Source organism: Bos indicus x Bos taurus, chromosome 8 (genome assembly GCF_003369695.1).
Source record: "Bos indicus x Bos taurus breed Angus x Brahman F1 hybrid chromosome 8, Bos_hybrid_MaternalHap_v2.0, whole genome shotgun sequence".
Lineage (NCBI taxonomy): Eukaryota > Metazoa > Chordata > Mammalia > Artiodactyla > Bovidae > Bos > Bos indicus x Bos taurus.
Genome location: NC_040083.1, coordinates 66,954,552 through 66,980,121, shown reverse-complemented (window position 1 = coordinate 66,980,121; position 25,570 = coordinate 66,954,552). Strand labels below are relative to the sequence as shown.

Sequence of the window (25,570 nt, the reverse complement as noted above, 5' to 3'; positions counted from 1 at the left end):
GTGGCGCTAGTGGTAAAGAATCTGCCTGCCAATGCAGGAGACACAAGAGATTCGTCCCTGGGTTGGGAAGACACCCTGGAGTAGGAAACAGCAACCCGCTCCAGTATTCTAGCCTTGAAAATCCCATAGACAGAGGAGCCTGGAAGGCTACAGTTCATGGGGCCACAAAGAATTGGACACGACTTAGCGCGCACACACACATATTCTAAAGGCATTAACATGGCACTTGGGATACAGTATATACTCAGGAAATAAAACCCATTTCTGTTTTTATAATTGTTTTTGTTGAAATCACTTTAGCAGTCACAGCTATGTGTAATCCCCAACCCTTGAAGATATGCTGTGAAATATAATATATCTGTAGAGATACAGTATGGAACACCTCATTTGCACAAAATGCTAATGAATTGCCAGTTACACTCAGATCCTAAAGAACAAGCCACCTTGGTTGAGGAAAATATCATTCAGGAAATCCCATGTCACTTGAAACGATGTCAAGGAGATGGATCTAGCAGGCCTGTGCTCTTCCTGCTGGTGCCCATTTCCAGATATGAGGTAAACAATTGAGTGGTTGTTGTTGTTTAACTGCTAAATCATGTCTCTTTTGTGACCCCTGACTGTAACCCGCTAGGCTTCTCTGTCTATGGGATTTCCCAGGCAAGAATACTGGAGTGGGTTGCTGTTTCCTTCTCCAGGGGATCTCCCTGATCCAGGGATCAAGCCCAAATTTCCTGGATTGGCAGGCAGGTTCTTTACCACTGAGCTACCTGGGAAGCTTCAAACAATTGAGTAGCTAGACCATTAATTTTTTTTTAAACAATGAAACATAAATACATGGTTACATGGTTACAGTTTGAAACAGATTGCCACCTGCACAGATAGACTAGACAAATATATTAAGGTGCGTTTCGCCTCCAGTCCATAGAAGAGGATATTAAAAGCAAACAAGACATCAGCCAGTAACTGGTGAATTATTGACTTTCGGTTTATTTGTAATCATCATGACAGTTTATATTAGACAGCACTGTTTCCTCTCCATACAGAGAGAGAGAGGGAAGCTAGTAAGACTGAAGGAAACTCATCCTGCTGATTCCATGCAGCTCTTTATGCCAGAGCCATCTGTGCTGCCACACTGCTGCTGTGGGTGGAGGAAGCACCTGCCATCAGAGGGAGAAGGTCTGGGTTCAAGTCTTGAGCGTGCTACCCTCTGGTTATGGTGGTGCTGGTTAAGGATGATACTCAGGGGGGCACTTACTCTGTTCCAGGAGCCTTGCCAAATGGTTGTTTTACGTTAATGGTCACTTATGCCCGATTACTAGCCCGTCTGGTAGGAATTATTATTCTCATATTTCAGAGATATCTTAATCTGAACCAATTTCCCACTGCCCTCCCAAATCCTGAGCCCTCTGGAAGTCTCTACCATAGGCAAGTGTCCCTATTTGTTGGGGTCCTTTAATGGACCAGAACCTGGTGGTCCGGAGTTGATGATAAGAAAGTGAAAGAGAGAGCCGGACGGAGGGAGAGAAAGAAAGAAAGACACGGGGACTGAAGCTCTGATGGAGCAAAGGTGCTTTAATGATCTTTCTGTGAGTATGTATAGGCTCTTGTACAAGAAATTTCTTTTGACAATGATAAAGATCAGAAAACCAAATGTACAGCAACCGTTACCAAGGGAACAAGGGATTAATAATGGTCACCAGGTCAGGAGACAATCCATATCTCAAGAAAGGGGATTGAGACTAAGCAGTTTTGTCATAAAGAGAATGTTTACTGAAGGAGATTCAAGCCCCTCTCACATAATGACCTCAGTTCTGGAAGCAGCTTGCTGTTCCACTGATAAGGAACAGAGGACTTATGAGAAACAGCACGTAGGAATCCTCCTGTTAAACACTCCCTGATAATTCCCCCTTATTTATTTATAATATTTGTAAAAAGTGTTCTGACCATTAGAGTTTGTTTAGTTTTAACAATTTTTGCATGAAGGTAATGGTAGATGACAAATATAATTGTCGAGACAATCACCAAAATTACAGTTCCAGACCCGATGCTGTGAGTAATGCTTTGAAACCATCCGCGTGGGTCTAGCCCAGATAATTGATCAGCTAGTTGTTCAGCTAAAGTTTCCAAATTAGTGGAAGAGGGCAGATTATTAGAAAAGGTTTCAAAATTTTCTTTTTGTAATAATTGTACATTCAGAAAGGCATTATCATGTACATTTTGTAAATGAAATTTGATTTGTTCTCAGTTGTAGGCACTATTATTGAATTGAACAGGAGTAACACAAAATTGAGTAGAATTCCAATCACATTTTAGCATCACCTGTTTTTGTACATCTGTTAATTGATCTCCAATCCATTTGACGGTTGTTTTTAGTTCCTGTATTTCATCTTGAATATCCTCATCTATCTGAGCCTAAGTGGCCCACATAGTATGAGCATCTTTAGTCCAATTTTAGATAAAACTATGTGTTTGAATTGAGGTTTGTAAAACAACACCAGTGACGGCAGCAGTGGTGCAAATAGCTATTAACCCCAAAATGCCAAAAATCAGCCATCCAGTGAATCGTTTAGATCGCTGGAGCAATTTAGTAAGTAACCAGGAAGCAAGTCCAGCCATGGGACCTTCTTCCCAGGGCTGCTGGAGATTTATTGGTAACCACAGACTATGTCAAGATCGAAGAATCAAAAGGGATTCATTTCTTAAGGAAACAGAAGGGTTAAGGCAAGTATATAATTTGCAATTTATACAAGTTACAGAACATAAAGTTTTATTGAATTGTAAATTTCCTATAGCTACAACAAAAGGAAGTGGAACACAGGCTTGTATGAAATATGATTGATTATAGTGAAAGAAATAATTACTATGACTATGATTGGTCCCTGTGAAATGTCCAGTCTAAGTCCCAAGTTCTTCGGTGCTCACAGCAAGTTTCCAGATGTCCCATTGTTTAGGCCCAATCTGTTTATCGAGGACGATTTGAGGGCAAGAAGGTGTCATTTCGCCGTCAAGCCAGCCAAGGAGTCCTTTTCATGGAAGTGTTTCATTGAACTGTTGGTAGTCTTCTATGCTACTTGAGTCGCATAGTCACACACAGTGCTGCCAATATCATCTGAGCAGTTTGATACCCACATACCATGGGGTCCCCAGTCAACAATGATGTAATTGGCCATAAACATTAATTTCCCTGATTTAGCTCGACATTTATCTCAATAAACAGGAGTATATTTAAAGTCTTTATAAGTAAACCCCTTACATTTTAACTTTTCCTAGAGTTTTGGTAGTATTGACATGGTTTTTATAAAAGGACAGGACAGTAAACAGTCCAAGCAATGTGTAGAAGTTCCTTTTTGGGGGGCAGGACGAAAACCCATGTTTGTCGACTAACATTAATACATAATTTTGTTGGGCCCATGCATAAAGGAAGGATTTTATAGCCTAGAGAAATGTTAATTAGTCTTCCTTCTTTCTCAGCATGAGAGGGCCCCTCCAAGCTGCATGGAGGGGGCATATGTGTTGAGTGATTAGTGGATGTGATTGGTCCTATATCTGTCCATTCTATAACCTACAATAAAAAGGGGGTGTTAGGCCCCCCTATAAGCCTAATAAGTGTGATCAATCAAGTCAGCCTGAGCGGGGGAACAAAAGCAAGCAAAGCAAGCATCGTGACAAAAATATTTTCAGGATTCCGAGGCATTCCCTATTAAGAAATCAGGTTTTCAGCTTGATTAGTAAGGGTTTTTATCTGTCCCCAAGTAGGGAGATCATAAGGTCGATGACGTCAAGTGCGGCGTTTTTTGGAAATTTTTGAAGCCGCCATGGCATATACTGGAATTTCTTCCTCCTGGGGTTTTTGTTGTTTCGTCTCTAGTTTGAATGTTGGGGGCCCCCTTAGGTCGAATCTTCTGAAGAGGAAGCCATGTGAGTTCGTTGGATCCATCTGGAGAAACAGAAGCATTTCCCTTTCCCTGTAAGATTAGTTTCCTAGATTTCCATTGATTAGTTAACCCGTCTTGATACCAAATGGTCAGAGGAAGGGAGGTGTCCTTCAATGTCTTCAAATGTTTTTCTGCCTTGTCAAAATATCTCCTTGAGGTAAGTTTAAAAAATTTAAAACAAAGCTATATTAACAATAGTTATGGGCTTAAAGAATATATTGCTTTGGAATCTAGTAAAGTCTGCTCTGGAATCTAGTAAAGTCTGCTCTGGATAAGGAAGATAAAAGTGTTCACGTTCCTGTGTATTCCCCCTTATTTAATTTTTTATTTGTAGTCTCAGTGTGTAATGTGTTTATTTAATTATGCCTTGTGTTTGTGTGTTATAAGGAGTGTCTGTAGTCTGTTTAATAGAGAATGAATGTAAAAATTATTTGAACTGCTTAGAAATATAGGCAGGGTCATTGTCTGTTTTTATAGAATTAGGTGTTCTCATTATTGCAAAGTAAGGTAACAGGTGGGTTATAACATGTTGTGTAGTTTCACCTCGGAGAGGTGTGGCCCATGTAAAAGAATTTGTATAGATAGAGACAGGTAAGAAGGAAGAGGAAGAGAGTTCAGGGCAATGAGTTACATCCGTTTGACATAAGATTCTCTTTCATTTGTCATAAACCTTTTTTATATTTTTGTATTCATCATTTTATCTGCCATTTCTTGTATCTTTATTAAAAGCATATATCTTACTTTTCTTTAGCAACTATGAAGTGTCTTGTATATTAGCATTTTATAGATTGGTGAATATATTTATTATATTATATATTATAATATATACATATTTGTTTTCTATATATATTTATATATATATTTATTAATAGTCTAAAATCTCTTTAGTTTTTCTGTAAGAAAAACTTTTTGTAAGAGGAAGTTAGTGTTCAGTAATTAATGTTTTAAAATCTTACTTTATTTGCAAATGACCTAGCAATTTAATAAACTTTTATCATTTAGTTTAGTACAATTCTAGAAATTTAAGTTACCCCAATCCTAAGAGATTATTTTTAGATAGATTTTTTTAAAAATATAATTATTTTTAATAGGGTTTATCTAAAAGTTTTCATCTCATTTATATATTTATATATATATAAAGAGTTACTTTTTTGTTGACAAATTTAATTTTACCTTAAACCTAGGCATAATAAAAGTATTATACAATGTTGATGACTTATGACATGTCTTAATTATATTAGCAAATAATTATATTTATATTTAAATAAACATTATATTTAATATTGAATATTTTTTCAGTTCATGTGAACTTGAATTTAAATAGAGCTCATTAACTTCATATTATCCCAAAACAAAGACATACATTGAGACATAGATAATTTTAGATAGACAGACAGACATAGTTTTCCTCTTGAAATTTAAAATATCTTTTTGATATATATATATATTTTTTTTTTTCCTGAGTTCCACCCATTTGTTTATGGCTGGAGTTACAGATAGAGTGGGCTGTGTATCCCAAGGACATGATAAGAGTTAATTTTAGGTTTTTTCTTAGGCCTGTTTTTGTTTCCCAGGCAGAATTGGAGCACCAAAAAAGTATTTTAACAAGTTAACCTTTTCTTAACTGCACGTATAAGAAGAACCGGTTTTGCAATTTCAAAAAATATTTTATTTTAAACAGTTTTTTTCTGGAGTCTAAAGAATATCATGGCTACTCAGTGTCAAAAATATCATTTCTCCTTTTTGTAGTTACAGTATATTATTAATGATATATGCATGAGGGAATTGCTGTCACATTGGATGTAAAGTCTTGGCTACAAAATTTTGACAAATAGTAGGACTGTTAAGCATACCTTGAGATAACACAGTCTATTGAAATCTTTTATGAGGCCCGATGTGATTAGGAAAAAGGAGAGAGAAAGTGAATCTCTCAGTCTAAAGGGTGTAAAGGTATATTAAAAAAGCAATCTTGTAAATCAGTAATAATAATGTGCCAATTTTGAGGAATAGTAGTAGGTGATGGGATCCTTGGCTGTAATGCACCCATAGGTTTCATAGATGCATTAACTTTTCTAAGGTCTGTTAAGAGATGCCGTTTGTTAGATTTCTTTTTTATAACAAAAATAGGAGCGTTCCAAGGAGAGCAAGATTCCTCAATATGTTTTAATTCTAATTGTGTGTCTATAAGTTCTTTAGCAGCCTGTAATTTTTCTTTCATAAGGGGCCATTGCTCTGTCCAAATAGGCTCGTCATTTTTCCAAGTTATTTTAATAATTGCTTTGTTTGTTAGATGAGCAGTGGTCATTAGGAAAAATGTGGAATGTATATCTGAGTTTGCCATTGTATAAGTCCCTTCCTATTAGATTAAGGGGTGCATCTATCACATAAGGTCTTAATGTTGCAGGCTGGCCTTTTGGTCCTTCATATGGGTAAATTTGAACATTTTGATAAATTTCTTGTACTTTGGTTTGAGAAATTCCTGCAATTTGGCAAGAGATTTTTTTGTATAGGCCAGGATTGGGGCCATAAGTGTTTGGAAATAATAGTAATATTAATATTAGATCCAGTGTCGAGGAGACCAGAAAATCTTTTATCATTAATTTTTATATTTAAATTTGGTTGGGCATATTCAGGTACCAATGATATCCATAAGGATTGTTTTTGATCTGTACTGCCAAATCTGCCTGTCCATACATTATTAAAGAGTTAATAGAAATGTAAGGTAAAAGAAGTAATTGAGCAATTTTGTCCCCCTTTTTGAATTGTCATAGAACCTGAGATGACATCATAATTTGAATCTCTCCTTTATAATCTGAATCAATTATTCCAGGGTGAACAGTAATTCCTTTAGAAGTCAAACTAGATTGGCCAAGTAAAAGACCGAAGGTTTGTGGGGATAGGGGTCCAAAAAGTCCGGTAGGTTTTTTAGAAGGGACTGTTTGAGGGTAAAGGAAAAAATCATTTAAGGCTGGTATATCGACGGCAGTACTGCCAGATGTTGAGGGTTTGAGGGATTGAGGGAAAAGATAAAATTTGCCCCTGGTTTTTGTTGAAGGGGACCTGGGGGGTCCCCTGCTTGGAGTTTCCTGGAATAGGTTTTCTTTCAATATCAGATTTAGATTTACAATATTTGGCCAAATGCATTCCTCTATGGCAGCGAGGGCAGATTCTTGGAAGTTTTTTATTAGCCTTCTTAGGGCAGTCCCTTTTCAAATGCTTTTTATCTCCACATGTAAAGCATCCTTCATTTCCCTTTCTAAAGGCAGCAGCCATTGTCTCAGCTAGCATTTGCATCTCTTGAGTTTCTGATCCTAGATTGCAACAAGCCTTCAAATAATCAATAATAGTCCCAGTCTCACAAATTGGAGGGATAGCTTTTTGACATTCCAGATTTGCATTCTCATAAGCAAGTAATTTCTCTAGCTCTTTTTTTGGTTTCTTCTCCAATTACAGTACGGGAAATAGCAGTTTCTAATCTAGTTAATTGCACAATTGCACTCATCTCACACGCTAGTAAAGTAATGCTCAAAATTCTCCAAGCCAGGCTTCAGCAATATGTGAACTGTGAACTTCCTGATGTTCAAGCTGGTTTTAGAAAAGGCAGAGGAACCAGAGATCAAATTGCCAGCATCTGCTGGATCATGGAAAAAGCAAAAGAGTTCCAGAAAAACATCTATTTCTGCTTTATTGACTATGCCAAAGCCTTTCACTGTGTGGATCACAATAAACTGTGGGAAATTCTGAAAGAGGTGGGAATACCAGACCACCTGATCTGCCTCTTGAGAAATTTGTATGCAGGTCAGGAAGCAACAGTTAGAACTGGACATGGAACAACAGACTGGTTCCAAATAAGAAAAGGAGTTCATCGAGGCTGTATATTGTCACCCTGTTTATTTAATTTATATGCAGAGTACATCATGAGAAACGCTGGACTGGAAGAAACACAAGCTGGAATCAAGATTGCCGGGAGAAATATCAATAACCTCAGATATGCAGATGACACCACCCTTATGGCAGAAAGTGAAGAGGAACTCAAAAGCCTCTTGATGAAAGTGAAAGTGGAGACTGAAAAAGTTGGCTTAAAGCTCAACATTCAGAAAACGAAGATCATGGCATCCGGTCCCATCACTTCATGGGAAATAGATGGGGAAACAGTGGAAACAGTGTCAGACTTTATTTTTCTGGGCTCCAAAATCACTGCAGATGGTGACTGCAGCCATGAAATTAAAAGACGCTTATTCCTTGGAAGGAAAGTTATGACCAACCTAGATAGCATATTCAAAAGCAGAGACATTACTTTGCCAACAAAGGTTCATCTAGTCAAGGCTATGGTTTTTCCTGTGGTCATGTTTGGATGTGAGAGTTGGACTGTGAAGAAGGCTGAGCGCCGAAGAATTGATGCTTTTGAACTGTGGTGTTGGAGAAGACTCTTGAGAGTCCCTTGGACTGCAAGGAGATCCAACCAGTCCATTCTGAAGGAGATCAGTCCTGGGTGTTCTTTGGAAGGAATGATGCTAAAGCTGAAACTCCAGTACTTTGGCCACCTCATGCAAAGAGTTGACTCATTGGAAAAGACTCTGATGCTGGGAGGGATTGGGGGCAAGAGGAGAAGGGGACGACAGAGGATGAGATGGCTGGATGGCATCACTGACTCGATGGACGTGAGTCTGAGTGAACTCCGGGAGTTGGTGATGGACAGGGAGGCCTGGCGTGCTGCGGTTCATGGGGTTGCAAAGAGTCGGACACGACTGAGCGACTGATCTGATCTGATCTGAATATTTTAGTGTAGCTACCTGTAGGCTCTTCTTGAGGAGTAATTCGATCCCAAGCTTCAAAGACCACTGTTTTTAATTGTTCATGCAACAAGGGAGGGCATTGTATTTGAGCTTCTATGGTATCAAATTGTCTGGCGTCGGTTAACATTTCAAAAGTAATTTGGTTTTGGGGAGTGCCAGCTCGAGCATTCTTGTTAGCATGATCTCTGGCTATATCATGAAACCACATTGTCCATTGAAGATATTCTCCTGGTTTAAGGTGAGCTTTTATTAAAGTTCACCAATCATAGGGAATAAAGTTTCCAATAGAAGATGCCACAACATTTAGAAGCTCTTTAGTAAAAGGCAAATGTAAGTCATACATAGTTACAGCCTTTTTCATTTGTTGCATGTAAAAAAGATTAATACCATCATATTGAGGTATTTTGTGCCCTTGAGCATCAGGATTTCTTCAAACTGGAAAGACGGAGAAACCATCAGTGTCAGAAACTTGTGATTGCAAAGCCAGTAATTCAGAGAGCCTCTGTTGTGGAGGAGAGCAAGTAAGTGCTAATTTTTTGCAAATATGAATCTGTGTTAATGACTTATCATTATTATCTAAAAAAGTATTGCCGGTTTTGGTGTCAAAAGGTGTCTCAAGAAAGTCGTTGTTAGAATCATTAGGTTCTAGCAAAGGAGAGACTTTTGGATTTGTGCCTGCTGTCAGAGGAGGAGCATTTGGAGCATCTGAGGCAGGGCTTGTAGGAAAATTTTGAAATATTTTATGTTGTTTTAATTGGGCTTTTTGTAAAGTTTTATCATTTAATTTATATTCATGTAATAAGTGTTCTGTCTGTTGTCGAATATTGGGAGGGCTAGAATTTACCTTGAAATGGCAGAATTACAGCTTTAATGAGAGCCCATAGGGGCCAGAAATCAATGGGAATATTTTTTCCTTGCCTGGCAGCTCATTCAACATTTTCTTTGACCCAGTGCCAAATTTCTAAATCAAAACTGCCTTTATCAGGGAACCAAGGAGTACACTCAACCATTGTTTGAAAGCAAGCCTCTATTCATTGGCACGAAACCAAAAGTCCCTGAGCTTTAAACAAATAGTGAAGTAAAGTAGAGAAATGATGGGGCTTTCCAGCCATTTGACCTGTGTCTTAGTACTTACTGACTTCAATAGGTCCCGACCTCAATAAGTCTCTTGAGTCACTCTGTCAGAAATGCCACGTATGCCAGAGTCCCTGTTCTAGGCGCCACTTGTTGGGGTCCTTTAATGAACCGGAACCTGGTGGTCTGGAGTCAATGATAAGAAAGTGAAAGAGAGAGCCGGAGGGAGGGAGAGAGAGAGAGAGAGAGAGAGAAAGAAAGAAAGACATGGGGAACCAAGCTCTGATGGAGCAAAGGTGCTTCAATGATCTTTCTGTGAGTATATATAGGCTGTTGTACAAGAAATTTCTTTTGACAATGATAAAGATCGGAAAACCAAACGTACAACAACCGTTACCAAGGGAACAAGAGATTAATAATGGTCCCAGGTCAGGAGACAATCCATATCTCAAGAAAGAGGATCGAGACTAAGCAGTTTTGTCATAAAGAGAATGTTTACTGAAGGAGATTCAAGCCCATCTCACATAATGACCTCAGTCCTGGAAGCAGCTTGCTGTTCCACTGATAAGGAACAGAGGACTTATGAGAAACAGCACGTAGGAATCCTCCTGTCAAACACTCCCTGATACCTATGCCCTCAGCCTCTTCTCTGAACACTTCTTTCATCTCCTTGCCCTAAGACCTAAATGTTTTCTGAGAACACCATTTTCCCACACTCCCATTGATGGAAGTTCTGGGGCTTCCCTGGTACTTTAGATGGTAAAGAATCCACCTGAAAGGCAGGAAACCCAGAAAGATCCCCTGGAGAAGGAAATGGCAAACCTACTCCAGTATTCTTGCCTGGAGAATCCCATGGACAGAGGAGACTGGTGGGTTACAGTGCATGGGGTCACAAATCATCAGACACAACTGAGCGACTAAGCACACACACACACACACACACATTCCTTCAGACTTGGCTTTCTTTTGCTGCTTCTAAGTCATTTCTTCCTCATTTTCCTTCAACTCTGATTCCCAGGGATTTCCCTGGTGGTCCAATGGTTAAGACTTTGTGCTTCTAAAGCCGTGGGGCAGAGGTTAGATAGATTCCTGGTCAGGGAACCAAGATCCCACTGGTTCATGCTGCCTGGTACAGCCTTGAAGAAAAAAAGACCCTGATTCCATTGAAGATCATGTCATCAGATTATACCACCCCACCCCTCTTCATTGCAATTATCTACTGATCCCTGAGGTATCCCTTCTCTTTCATTAAATCCACCAACACCTGGTTCATATTCTTTTCACCTTTACTCCTGTCACCACTTTTGACTTTAGTATCCAGGTGGCTAACTCGACCAACATCTCAGCCTATTCCTTAATCTACTTTCTTGCAATGATCTTCTCCTCTCCACCATAACCAATCAAAGTTTCTGTAATATGGACCTTGAAATCAACATTAATTGAAACACCTCTGAAATGTCAACTCCAGGTTATCACCTTCCGTATTCCCTGCTCGGGTCTTCTGATCAGTATCAGTTCAGTTGCTCAGTTGTGTCCGACTCTTTGTGACCCCATGGACTACAGCACGCCAGGCCTCCCTGTCCATCACCAACTCCAGCAGTTTACTCAAACTCATGTCCATTGAGTCGGTGATGCCATCCAACCATCTCATCCTCTGTCGTCTCCTTCTCCCGCCTTCAATCTTTCCCAGCATCAGGGTCTTTTCAAATGAGTCAGCTCTTTGCATCAGGTGGCCAAAGTATTGGAGTTTCAGCTTCAACACCAGTCCTTCCAATGAATATTCAGGACTGATTTCCTTTAGGATGGACTGGTTGGATCTCCTTGCAGTCTAAGGGACTCTCAAGAGTATTCTCCAATACCACCAGGGTATTATGTCTTCTAATATCCTTATATTAACACATTTTGGCTACACTGAGATCAGCAGTCCATTCAGTTCTTTCTCTGTTTACATCACTACTCATGTGTTCACTTCTTTCTTATTTATGTATTGGCTGTGAGGTATGTGGGATCTTAGTTCTCCAGCTAGGGATTGAACTCATATCCTTGGCATCAGAAACACAGAGTCTTAATCTCCAGACCACCAGAGAAGTCCCTGCACTTCTTTCTTTACTAAGTTTGTAGTTCATATGATGAATCTGCATCCATCATTAATGTCACTCCTTTGAAAGCATTGTTAATGCCTTTGCCCCATCTGCTCTTCCTCTGGGATTGTCACATGAGAAGCCTTAAGTCTCGTTAAGTCTGTCTGGTTGCCCACTCCTTGCCTGCACCTGAGCAGTGAAATGAGGATATAGGAAAACACATACTTGGCTATTGGTCTCACCTTGTATCAATGGCCATAAATCTAAAATTAAAAAAAAAAAAGAAAAGAAATGAAAAGTTTTTAAAGAGGACAAGAAAAAAAAAAAAAAAAAAAAGCCATGAATCTAAAGTGGACTTTCACACTATCACATTTAAAATAATCTTTCTTTTAAGTCCCTAGTTTCATTCTTCCTACTTTCTGAAAGGACTGGCTTACACTATTCCATTCAAACCTCCTCCACATTCTCATCCCTTCACCTTCATCATTCTCAATTCCTAGTCACTCATTGAGGAAATAGAAGCAACAAAAAGGGACCTTGCATGTTCTCATCACTAGATATACTTACTTCCCTGGACCTGTGTGCACATCTAGGGCCTTCTCTGTATGGTTGAAATGTTCCAACTCCTTTAGAGGCCAAACTTCTTTTTTCTTTCCTTTTCTTTTCCTTTCCCTTCTGGATTCCATCTCCTCTCATCTATTTAACTAGCTACTATCACCTTTGCAATCACCTCCTCTTTTGTTAACTTTTAAAGGAAGGAGTCCCTGAAGGCTCAGACCATAGATGCATGTTCTCTCTCTGATCTTTCATGGGTCATCCCAGCCATTCCCCTGGCTTTAAGAATTGAATTGGTAGGGACTTCCTTGGTGATCTGGTGGCTGAGGCTCCACCCCACCAATGCAGGCAGCCCAGGTTTGATCCCTGGTCAGGTGGCTTCCCAGTTGGTGCTAGTGGTAAAGAATTTGCCTGTCAGTGCAGGAGATGTAAGAGACTCAGGTTAGATTCCTGGGTTGGGTAGATCCCCTGTAGAAGGAAATAGCAACCCACTCTAGTATCTTAGGGCTTCCCTGGTAGCTCAGAGGTTAAAGCGTCTGCCTGCAATGCGGGAGACCAGGGTTCAATCTCTGGGTTGGGAAGATCCCCTGGAGAAAGAAATGGCAACCCACTCCAGTACTCCAGCCTGGAAAATCCCATGGACGGAGGAGCCTCAGTCCAGTTCAGTCGCTCAGTTGTGTCCGACTCTTTGCGACCCCATGAATCGCAGCACGCCAGGCCTCCCTGTCCATCACCAACACCCGGAATTCACCCAGACTCACGTCCATCGAGTCAGTGATGCCATCCAGCCATCTCATCCTCTGTCGTCCCCTTCTCCTCCTGCCCCCAATCCCTCCCAGCATCAGAGTCTTTTCCAATGAGTCAACTCTTTGCATGAGGTGGCCAAAGTCCTGGAGTTTCAGCTTTAGCATCATTCCTTCCAAAGAAATCCCAGGGCTGATCTCCTTCAGAATGGACTGGTTGGATCTCCTTGCAGTCCAAGGGACTCTCAAGAGTCTTCTCCAACACCACAGTTCAAAAGCATCAATTCTTCGGCGCTCAGCCTTCTTCACAGTCCAACTCTCACATCCATACATGACCACAGGAAAAACCACAGCCTTGACTAGACGAACCTTTGTTGGTAAAGTAATGTCTCTGCTTTTGAATATGCTATCTAGGTTGGTCATAATTTTCCTTTCAAGGAGTAACCGTCTTTTAATTTCATGGCTGCAGTCACCATCTGCAGTGATTTTGGAGCCCCCAAAAATAAAGTCTGACACTGTTTCCACTGTTTCTCCATCTATTTCCCATGAAGTGATGGGACCGGATGCCATGATCTTCGTTTTCTGAATGTTGAGCTTTAAGCCAACTTTTTCAGTCTCCACTTTCACTTTCATCAAGAGGCTTTTGAGTTCCTCTTCACTTTCTGCCATAAGGGTGGTGTCATCTGCATATCTGAGGTTATTGACATTTCTCCCGGCAATCTTGATTCCAGCTTGTGCTTCTTCCAGCCCAGCGTTTCTCATGATGTACTCTGCATAGAAGTTAAATAAGCAGGGTGACAATATATAGCCTTGACGTACTCATTTTCCTATGGTAGGCTGCAATCCATGGGGTCGCAAAGAGTTGGACACGACTGAGCAACTTCACTTTCACATGGATGGAGGACCCTGAAGGGCTACAGTCCATGGGGTTGCAAAGAGTCTGACACAACTGAGTACACGAACACAAGCACAGGGAACTCGATCCCACAGCTGCAACTAAAGATAGTGTGTACCGCAGCGAAGATGTCCCATCGCAAAACCAAGACCCAACGCAGACAAATAAATAAATATTAAAAAAAGAAAACTAATTTATAATCCAATTAGTTGAACCCTTTTATTTTTCTTTAGTATCTCTCTTCAGAACTGGAGACTTGTCCATTCAATAAGCCTCCTCCTATTTGCATTAGGTGTTTTTGTTTGTTTTTCCTGCTAAAAAAAACCTGTTTTGGTTATTCAGTTCTCAGTTTAAATACTACCTCCTCAAAGGAGTCTTCCCTAACCCCCTGAATCTATGTTATCCCTTATTCCTGGTCACTCTTGCATATCACCACTTTAAACTTTCTTCACAGAACTTATCACTGTCTAAGTCATCTTTTTTCATTTATTTATTTACTTGTTTGTTGTCTATCTCCCTCCCTTGGAATGTAAGCTCCCTGGAGGCTAGGATTTTGTCTATTTTATTCACTCTTCTAATCCTGGTTCCTGGAATACCTGCTACATAGTAAAAGCTCATTTAAAATACTGAAAAAATGAAATAAAAAATAAGACTCATCAGAGAGGGTAAATTTCCCATGGTCACAGAGTGGTTAAGCCACAGTTTGAACCCAGCAGCAAAGCCCATGCTCCAGGGTGCTTGACTCTATTTTCACAAAAAACAATGGGACAAGGGCTTCAGTTTACAATATTCTTTAACATTTATTAATATCTAATTTGCTTCTTCATGTAATCTAGTGTGATAGAACCACAGCTTTGTGTTTACTGGATGTGGATACCAAAGACCAGAAAGGTTTAGTAACTTATTCAAAGTCACCATCAGAGGGAATTCCCTGGCTGTCCAGTGCTGGACCAGGACTCCATGTTTCCACTGCAGAGGGCATGGGTTCAGTCCCTGATTGGGGAACTAAGTTTCCACAAGCTGTGTGGTGTGGCCAAAAATAAAAGGCACTGTTAGAGCAAGAGAAGAGCAGGTAAATAATAAGGCAGAAATTTTACTTCCCAGGAAGTAAGTACTGTATGTCTTTCTCTAAAGCTCATGCTCTTATGCTGATAATCACGGGTATTTTATACATGAGAATGGCTCAGCAAAGTCATTCATCAGGAAGTCTAAGAGGGGAGCTAGAGGGGGAAGTGACGTTAAATGTGTTTGTTCAGTCGCTAAGTTGGTTTAACTCTGCGACTAAACCAGAGTTGGTTAAACTCTGGTTTAACCTTATGGACTGCAGCATGCCAGTCTTCCCTGTCCTTCATTGTTTCTCAAAGTTTACTCAAACTCATCTCCATTGAGTTGGTAGTGCCATCCAACCGTCTCATCCTCTGTCATCCCCTTCTCCTCCTGCCCTCATTCTTTCCCAGCATCAGGGTTTTTTCCAATGAGTCAGTTCTTCACATCAGGTGGTCAAAGTATTGGAGCTTCAGCATCAGTACTTCCAATGAGTATTCAGGGGGTTGATATCCTTTAGGATTGATTGATTTGATCTCCCTACAGTCCAAGGGACTCTAAAGAGTCTTCTCCAGTACCACAATTTGATAGTATCAATTCTTCAGTGCTCAGCCTTCTTTATGGTCCAGCTCTCACATCTGTACATGACTACTGAAAAAACCATAGCTTTGACTATATGGACCTTAGTCAGCAAAGTGATGTCTCTGCTTTTTAATACACTGTCTAGGTTTGTCATAGCTTTTCTTCCAAGGAGCAAGTGTCTTTTAATTTCCTAGCTGAAGTCACTGTCTGCAGTGATTTTGGAGCCCAAGAAAATCTAAACAAAGCCCTGCTCTTGAGGACAGCAGAGGCCTGGGAGCCCTATGTCATCTGCTCTGGGTTTGCACAGGGATCTCTAACCCACAAAACAATGGTTTGGGATCCTTGAAGGTAATGGGGAGACTTCACTGTCTTGTAAGACCCAAGATGTTTCAGAGCAGCCTAAGGTGAGGACCTGTGTCTTTCTGCAGGTCTAGCCTTCTTGCCCGCCAGTGTGTCCTACCTCATTGGCACCAGCCTCTTTGGTGTGCTGGCCAACAAGATGGGTCGGTATGTAGCCTGGGGATCTGGGAAAAGTCAGATGGGAGAGTCTTCTGAGGTGTTTCCTGCACCTGGGATGATGGATGATAGCTTGTCTGAGGTTGAAAATTTAGAACAAGTACCGGCAGATGCTTGTTCTAAGGGTGGGAATGGATAGCTGGTGAGGGCAGTATAGAAAAAGGATTGGTCCTGAGCTTGTTGCTATGGAAGATGCAGTGAATATATGAGGGGCAACCTTTACTTTCCAGATGTTTGTTGTCCAGTTGAAGAGATAAAATAAACTCCACAGAGAACAGGTATGGAGAAAACAGTACCCAGAGACAGGTGGTTATCAAACTGCCTTCCATGGAGCCCCAGGGAACTCTCCAAAGGCCACCAAGTATAAAAAGGGTTGGGGGCTAAGAGGTATAAGTCTGAATTTATTTCCTCCAACTACAATGAGAACAGCTTTAATTTTACCTTTGGAGTGTGATATAAAAATTTGAAAAGTAATTTTAAAAGCATTTCCATAGGAAATCAGAGAAGGAAGGACGTTTGGTGTGTTTTTGTGGTTTTTGAGATGGACCCTGAAGACCAGATAGAATATGTATCGATGAGAGATATAGGCTGAGTTAAGCAACAGCAACATTAAGTTAGAGCATTGTTCCCAAGGGTAAAGGACCTTCTGAGTCAACTGATTCCTCTTCTAAGGGAAGGAAGACCATGTCTCATTGCTCCTTGTCTGCTTCTACTCTGGGAAGAGGTGTGGAGCCAGGGAAGAGATGAGGGGTGAATAAGGGACTGGGGAAGGGCTCACCTGAGTACAAACTGGTCCTGTAGAGATGTGTTTATCTTCTCACATCCCAACGGGTTCCTGGAATTAGGGATAGCAGGACTGGCCGTGAGTTGGTGATGGGTAGCAAGTGGAAGGAATCTCAACCCTTAGGCGCTATTTGAAAAATGCTCTTTTTTTTTTTTTTTAGGTGGCTGTGCTCCCTGATTGGGATGTTGGTAGTAGGTACCAGCTTACTTTGTGTAAGTATAATAAGGTCTTTTGGGGAGAGTCAAAGGGTGGGGAGAGTGTCAGACACTTAAAGACAACTTTCCTTTGAAATGAGCAGAGGATTGACTTGGCAAGGACTGTCAGAAAGACTGTTTCTGTGTAGGTAGGAATTTACCCCTGGGGGAGATGCTATGCCATCCCACTGAAAGGAGGTGGGGAAGGAGAGGGAGAGGGCAATAGGGGCAGCTGAAGACAGAAATCTGAGGCTTTATGGATGGCCACATGAAGCAATGGGCTTCTCAGGTGGCACTAGTGGTAAGAGAACCTGCCTGCCAATGCAGGAGATGAGAGAGATGGGAGTTCGATCCCTGGGTCAGGAAGATCTCCTGGAGGAGGAAGTGGAAACCCATTCCAGTATTCTTGCCTGTAGAATCTCATGGATGGAAGAGCCTGGTGGGCTACAGTCCACAGGGTCACACAGAGTTGGACATGACTGAAGTGACTTAGCATGCATGCACGTGAAGCAATACACGTTGGCATCTATTTCTGGGGTCTGTGCTGCTGCTGCTGCTAAGTCGCTTCAGTCGTGTCCGACTCTGTGCGACCCCATAGACGGCAGCCCCCCAGGCTCCCCCGTCCCTGGGATTCTCCAGGCAAGAACACTGGAGTGGGTTGCCATTTCCTTCTCCAATGCATGAAAGTGAAAAGTGAAAGTGAAGTCGCGCAGTCGTGTCTGACTCTTAGCGACCCCATGGACTGCAGCCCACCAGGCTCCTCTATCCATGGGACTCTCCAGGTAAGAGTACTGGAGTGGGGTCTGTAGAATGGTGCATTTTATGCCTTCACTTACATACCTCACAGTGACAGGATCCTAGGAGCCACTAGAGGAACCATTATCTGTGCTTCCGTCTGTAGCACCAGAGTGTTTGGTAGAGGAAGAAAGAAAGAAGGGCTTTTCTATTTCCAGAAGTCCCCTCCAAGCCCTCTAAACCTACATTTTCTCCTCTCCAGCATGGAGATCAGAAGCACCCTTGCCTCCTAGGCTTGAGGGGGAATGAGATGGCCGCAAAGCCCTGAGTACAGTGCTCAAGAAAGGCAGGAAGTCCTGATCTGGGGCTGGGTCCAGTCCCAGCTTGGCCATTTGTTGCTCATGTGACTCTGAGTTCATTACATCACCTCCCTTGGCTCAGCATCCACATCTGTGTACAGGGGATCCTGATGCCATTTCGAAGGATTACCCAGACCAAAACTGCAGTGGTGTCTGGCTCATAGGGAGCCCACTGTGAATCTTAACCAGTACTAGTAATAAAATAGAAATATCCCCCATGGGCTTCCCTTGTGGCTCAGTGATAAAGAATCCTCCTGCCAATCCAGGAGACGTGGCTCGATCCCTGGTCTGGGAAGATCCCATATGCTGTGGAGCAACTAAGCCCATGTGCCACAACTATTGAAGCCTGCATGCTTAGAGCCTGTGCTCCACAAGAGAAGCCACCACAGTGAGAAGCCCACACACTGCAATGAAGAATAGCCACTGCTCACTGTAACTAGAGAAAAAAAAGCCCACTTGGCAACAAAGACCTAGCACATCAGTCAATAAATAAAATTTAAAAAGAAATAATTTAAAAAATTAATTCATTCCTAAGACCCTGTTTTTAGCTGGTGACATCTAAATGGTATGTAAAACCTCTCAGGGGTGAGTATGCTAGTGTAGCAGGTGCGGGAGACAAATGCCCAGGGAGGGAGGTAAGGACCCAGCAAAAGAGGAAAACAAGGCTTCCGTTGGGGATCGGGAGGGTAAGAGAATGATGTCATAAGCCGCTGAAGCAGCGACACAAACCACGCCACCCGCCCCTCTAGCTGTGGGTAATCGGTTGTTGGCGACTCTTTTATCTTCTTGGTCCACTGGCTTCAAGTCAGGGTTTTACTAAAACCTCTGTATGCTTCTCTACTTCTGCCTTGCAAATAGATTCATCTGTACCATTTTTCTAGATTCCACATATATGCGTTAATATATAGTATTTGTTTTTCTCTTTCTGACCTACTTCACTCTGTATGACAGACTCTAGGTCCAGAAACACAGACACAGACAGGGGTGGGGATGGGGGGAAGGGAAGGTGGGATGAATTAAGAGATTGGAGTCGACATATATACACTACTGTGTGTAAAATAGCTAGCTAGTGAGAAGCTCCTGTATAGCACAGGGAGCTCAGCTCAGTGCTCTATGATGATCTAGAGGGGTGGGGTGGGGAGGTGAGGGGAGGGAGGTGCAAGAGAGAGAGGATGTATGTATGCATATGGCTGATTCAGTTCATTGTACAGAAGAAACTAACATAACACTGTAAAGCAAGTATACACCAATTAAAAAAAAGATATAAAATATAAAAAAATAATACCACCACCACCTGTGGATGATATTGCAGATAGAAGAGAGAGGAAACTCCACTCTTGGTATAATGAGGACAGAAGTGTGTGTCTGGGTGGAGTGGGTAGAGCAAGGGGAGGGAGAGTCCATGGGCCACTCATTGCTGTGACTCCAGGGTCAAACCTGAGGTTCACACTTAATCTCACTGCTTATGTTCTGAAACTCTTGATGGGACATTGAACCCAAATGGCACCAGTTTAGATTTCATCTCTGTAAATGGAAGTAAAGATTCTTTTTCATCAGAGGTGTAAGAATCAAGAGATAACACACGTGGCACATTGTACCTGGTTGATAAATGCGTTTCATAGGAAAACCTTTGTTTTTGTGTTGTCCCACCTGACCCCCCCTTCCCCCACCGGATTCCTGATAATTCTTCCTCCTTTCCTCCTGCAGGTTCCTCTGGCTCATGATATTTTTGGTCTCATTGGCCCCAATGCAGGGCTTGGCATTTCCATAGGTAAGAAGTACCCTTAAAGGAGACCGGAAGCCCCTGAATGTTGGCTCGAGATCAGATCAGATCAGAGGGGGTACATGGAAAGGCAGGGGGGATAGGATAGCAGCCTGCAGGGGTGTTGAGAGACAGGCTCATGACTCCTGGTGGGTATGGGTGTCAGTGAAGAGGGAGGACAGACAGCAGGCAGAGAGAGTGGAGTAAAGCACAAGGGGTGGAAGGGGATGTTACAGACAGGGAGGGGGCTGTGTGTAGGACTCATGGCCGTGCCCTACTTGCTCTGACCACAGGCATGGTGGATTCCTCTATGATGCCCATCATGGGACACTTGGTGGACCTGCGCCATGCCCCAGTCTATGGCAGTGTCTATGCCATCGCTGATGTGGCTTTTTGCTTGGGCTTTGCAGTAGGTATGTTGGCAGAGAAACAGGAGAACACCAGGACGTGGTAACCCAAATCTCCCTTTATGGGCTGTTTACCTGCTCATAAAGTGGAGCCAAGAGGCTAGTCCTCCTAGGGTTCTGAGATATTTGGCCCTGGGGCATCCTCTGGGTCACCTTCGGCCCCTAGCATGGTGTCCTCCAAGCGATCAAGAATCAATAGATGCTTGCAGATTTGCTTTATTCCTCACAGGTCCATCCACCGGGGGTGCCATTGTGCGGGCCATTGGCTTCCCCTGGCTCATGGTCATCACTGGGGTCACTGACATCATCTACGCTCCTCTCTGCTACTACTTGAGGAGCCCCCCTGCCAAGGAGGAGAAGCTTGTAAGGGGCTCTCACTACTGCTGAAAAAATAATTTGTTTCTTTCATGCCTCTCTCGTTCCTTTTAATCCTGTGCTTCTTTTTTTATATATCTGTTTTTATTTATTTATTTGACTGTGCTAGGTCTTAGCTGTGGCATACGGGACCTTAGTTGTGGCATATGGAATCTAGTTCCATGACCAGGGATTAAACCCAGGCCCCCTGCTTTGGGAGTGCTGAGTCTTAACCACTGGACCACCTGGGAAATCCCTATCTTGTGCTCCTATTTCCTCCATCTTTGACAGGCTCTCTGCTTTGCCATGTTTTCTGATTCCCCTTTCATCTCTATCTTTCCTTTGTCCCCTTCCTTACTTTTTCCTTCTCTACACAACCACTTTCTCTCTTACACTGGTCAGTTAGAAAGGGTCCTAAGTACAGAAGGAAAATGGGAGGCTTGTGATGCGTTGGGGTCAAGGACCATCAAAGGCATCATGTGCTTGCAGTACTTACTAGCAAAGTGTGAATTGCCAACTCATGCCCACAACATGGACAGAATTCCACTGGGCACATTCATGCATTCATTCATTCACTCACATCTGTCATTATCCTTATCAGGTCTTTTCCTAGAGTACCAACAGCCCAGGGGAGAGAACCACAACAGATTATTTTAGTTAATAGATACTTTCTTCTTACTGCAGCAGGAGCACCTTGAGGGTCTGGGTGGGTTGGGGGCAGAAGTGTGTGCTGCATGCTAAGTCACTTCAGTTATGTCTGACTCTTTGCAACCCATGGACTGTAGCCTGCCAGGCTCCTCTGTCCATGGGATTCTCCAGGCAAGAATACTGGAGTGTGTTGCCATCCCCTCCTCCAGGGGATCTTCCTGACCCAGGGATTGAACCCGTGTCTCTTACATCTCCTGCATTGGCAGGCGGGTTCTTTATCACTAGTGCCACCTGGTAAGCCCAAGGGTGTGGATATGGAGGCTGCTTAAAGGAACAGAAAGACAGGAAAGTCCGATGAGGGGTGATGCCCATTTCAGCTGGCTCCCAGCTATAGCCTGTGCTACTGCTATTAGGATTCAATGAAAAGCTTATCAGATGATTGTCTTGACCAGCATGGTTCCACCTGGTGCTTTGGGTGGACTGTGCACATATAGGAAACAGAACGAGGGTCCTTTTCTGGTTCCTTGAGTCTTTTCTGAGCAGCCCTAGACTTGGATGAGCTAGTTTGAGAGGGGGAAGGGGAAGCTGGTGAGAGATGGGCAGTGATTTCTCTTCCTGCTTCTTGCTGCAGGCAGTTCTGAGCCAGGACTGCCCCATGGAGACCCGGATGTATGCAGCCGAGAAGCACACAAGGCAGTTTCCTCTGGGGGAGGACAGCGATGAGGAGCCTGGCTGTGAGGAGTAGCTGCAGAAACCAGCCCCTGGACCTTGTCGCATGAGGCTCAGACTTCAGTGACCACTTTGTTCCTGGACCTAGATCACCACGGACTGTTCAATAAGCTTCACTTCTATTTCCCCTGATGTCTCCTTTCCTCCCCTCCCATGGGTGCTGTCCCCAGGTTCTCTCTTCTCCTGTGTCACTCACAGCTCTCCCTCTAAGCTTTGATGCCTCAGCTGGCCCACCTTTGATGGGAAGACAGAATGCTGTTTCTTCCTTGGCTTCTGTAAGGCTGTGATGGGTTCTGCAAGGAGTGACTCATTTCATGGAGGCGGCAGTGAGCATTGTGTTCCCTGAAACCAGCGGGGTGGCTGACAAACCTCATTTCATCTGTTATCTGATTTTCTCTGGCAACTTCCCAACAGTCTATAAGAGTTTTGTTCTCTGTTCCTCGAAGTGGTCTTCCCTGAGTTTCCCTAGATGAGTTAAAGCATCCTTAACCCTGTACTGCTGCTACACGGCCAACTTAGGACATCCTTTGGCTGTTTTTTTCCAAGCTGAGGGTTTTCTCTGTGGCCAGACCTGCAACTGCTGAAATCAGTCTGTCTTCAGTGACAGGAGGGCTCCTATATTCTTCATTACCAAGGGGAACTGGAAAAAATCTGCTTCTCTTATGCTTGAGTTACTGACATTCTCATGATGTCCCCTGTGGGCTTTGTCTGCCTTACCTTAAATTTCTTAGATTCTGAGAAATAAATATAAGAGGATAGAAAATGCGATTTCATGGGAAGAAGTAAAGCAGCTGTGCTAAAATCCCTTCCAACGGTGGGTTTCCTAACACAAGGATTATAATAAGGCATTGTTCACATTTGCTAATGACTAAATTATTCCCTAATGCAGACATGGCAAACTTTTATAGCATAGGAGAGTGTGGATGGAAATATAGTAGGTCCTATAAATATTTTGACATTTAGCAAAAATTTTTTTGAAATAGTTGCTAAAACATAAGATTTCAAAGAGATGGGAGACACAGCAGTTACCTTCAAGTAGCTTCCTATCCCTTTAGGCAAACTGGATATATGTGTATGTGCTCAGTCACTCAATTGTGCTCAACTCTTTGCAACCCCATGGGCTGAAGCCCGCCAGGCTCCTCGGTCCTTGGGATTTCCTAAGCAAGAATACCGGAGCGGGTTGCCTTTTCTCCACTACAGGATCATCCTGACCCAGGGATCAAACCCACATCTCTTGTGTCTGTCTCCTGCATTGGCAGGCAGATTCTTTGCCACTAGTGCCACTTGGGAAGCTCCAAAGTGGGTATACACCAAATAAAAATGATCAGCGCTGCAAGTTTGTATATACTCTATATTCCAGAATAAAGAGGCAGGGATGCTCATGGTCTGGGTGGGGAATAATGGTGGAGATGGAGGCAGAGGCAGGAATGGAAAGACCCACAGGCACAGACTTGGGGTTCCTGGATGTTAGATTGGGGATGATCAGACTTTACTCTGGAATGGTGCCTGGCTTTGATGATGGAACTCCTCTGCAAGAGTTTGGTGGGTTTAGTGCAAGCCCTGAATCATCAGAGCACATTCCAGCTGAACCTCAATGAATTCGTACCACTTGGACAATGGGTATGCGATTTATGGATGTGTTTTTAGGGAGTTGGCATTAACTAGACTTACTTGACTTGCAAAACCCCACTTATATCATCATACTTAATATCAACATTTAGTCAGGATGATATTATCTCAGATTTTGAAGGAGCTCAAAGATAAGATTAGAAAAAAAAATATGGAATCTGAGACTGCAAATTTAGACTGAGTGTGTGGCCACTGTGACTCTTATACAAGGTGGGAGTGGAATAGGGTAGGGTGTGGAGGCATCAGGGGCACTGACAGTGGTGTGTGCGTGCATGTGTGCTAAGTTGCTTCAGTTGCGTCCGACTCTGTGACCTCATGGACTGTAGACCACTAGGCTCCTCTGTCCATGGGATTCTCCAGGCAAGAATACTGAAGTGGGTTGCCATGCCCTCCTCCAGGGGATCTTCCAGACCCAGGGGTCGAACCCAGGTCTCCTGCATTGCAAGCAGATTCTTTATCATTTGAGCCACCAGGGAAGCATGACAACAATACACTGCTGATTCTCACATCCACAAGGAGGACAATTTATAATGAAGGACAGGCTTGTTACAGAAATTGTTCACACATTAAAGAAATAAGAAAAAAAAAGAAATAGGAAGAGTTTTAAAAGGAGTAATCCATCTTTAACTTGCCAGTTAACATTTAGCAATTTAAAACACATTTAAGGAAAAACAATGGATGCAGTTTAGTCAGTCTTTCAAAATAATGTTGATAAGAGTCAACACCAAACACTACAAAGTAAGTCAGGACACGTTTTTTTTTTTTTAATTATAGGTCAGAAATAGGTAAAAATAATATAGCCTATATATGGAAGATTATTTAAAAAAAGAGAATCCCATAAAAATAGAAAATGAATTAGTCTTTATTAATGCTTTTACAAGTGATATTAGGAAAAGAATTCATGGTAGATGTTCACATTCACATGTGACACTAAATTCTTTTAAAAATGAAAATACCAACCCAGCAAAAATGAGCAATAAGAAGTTTTTTTGGTTTGGCTTTTAGTTTGGGGTGGTGGTTGTGTGTGTGTGTGTGTGTGTGTGTGTGTGTGTAAGTAGCATAAAGTTTAGATGGCCTCTATCATGGCAAGGTTGAAGAGTCTTATGAAAGGGAGGAGCTGCAGAGGCAGAGACTATAAACATATTTATAGGGTGAGAAGCTCAAACTACCAATTAGATGCAACAAAGGAGACAGTGGAACTCAAACTATTGTGCTCAATTTGTTGTTTAGTCACTAAGTCATGTCTGACTCTCTGTGATCCCATGGACTGTAGCAAGCCAGGCTTCCCTGTCCTTCACTATCTCCTGGAATTTGCTTAAATTCATGTCCATTGAATCAGTGATGCTATCCAATCACCAACAGGGCAGGAAAATACTGGGTTTCTCAGAGTGTTGCAAACAAATCAGGCGATATTTTATTTCCAAAGTACAAAAACTGAGTGGAAGCCAGAGCTCCACAAATTAAGGCAGGAACTGTGAAGTGGGAGAAAATACAGAAGGGGCACATGAGAGGATAGACGAGTGGCAGGGAGAGTGGTGTGAAGAGAGACAGGAACTTTCTTCTAGGGAGGAACCAAACCCAAAGGGTAGTCAGTGAAAGAGCTAAAACTTTTAAGAGAGACCCCGTCTGGGTGGCCATTGAGTCTCAGAACACTTCTATAAAGGGCTATTTCAAATACACTATAGAGGGCTTCTCTGGTGGTCCAGTGGTTAAGAGTTCGGCTTGCAGTGCAGAGGACACCCGTTCAG

The 25,570-nt window shown here is 42.4% G+C and overlaps 1 protein-coding gene across 6 annotated transcripts in view; it reads left to right on the top strand.

Moving 5' to 3' along the window:
• SLC18A1 (solute carrier family 18 member A1) overlaps positions 1–22,956 on the top strand; it is a 46,495-nt gene extending 23,539 nt beyond the window's left edge. For 3 of the 6 annotated variants that reach the window (XM_027549784.1, XM_027549780.1, XM_027549781.1), the window contains exons 11-16: positions 16,134–16,212; positions 17,166–17,217; positions 20,001–20,064; positions 20,349–20,468; positions 20,692–20,825; positions 22,096–22,956. In XM_027549784.1, the coding sequence (XP_027405585.1) occupies positions 16,134–16,212; positions 17,166–17,217; positions 20,001–20,064; positions 20,349–20,468; positions 20,692–20,825; positions 22,096–22,209 (563 nt within the window). In that variant the 3' untranslated portion in view covers positions 22,210–22,956. The remainder of the gene's footprint in view (positions 1–16,133; positions 16,213–17,165; positions 17,218–20,000; positions 20,065–20,348; positions 20,469–20,691; positions 20,826–22,095) is intronic. The other 3 variants (XM_027549783.1, XM_027549782.1, XM_027549785.1) reach the window with 3 other exon arrangements.
• Positions 22,957–25,570: the final 2,614 nt, after the last annotated feature.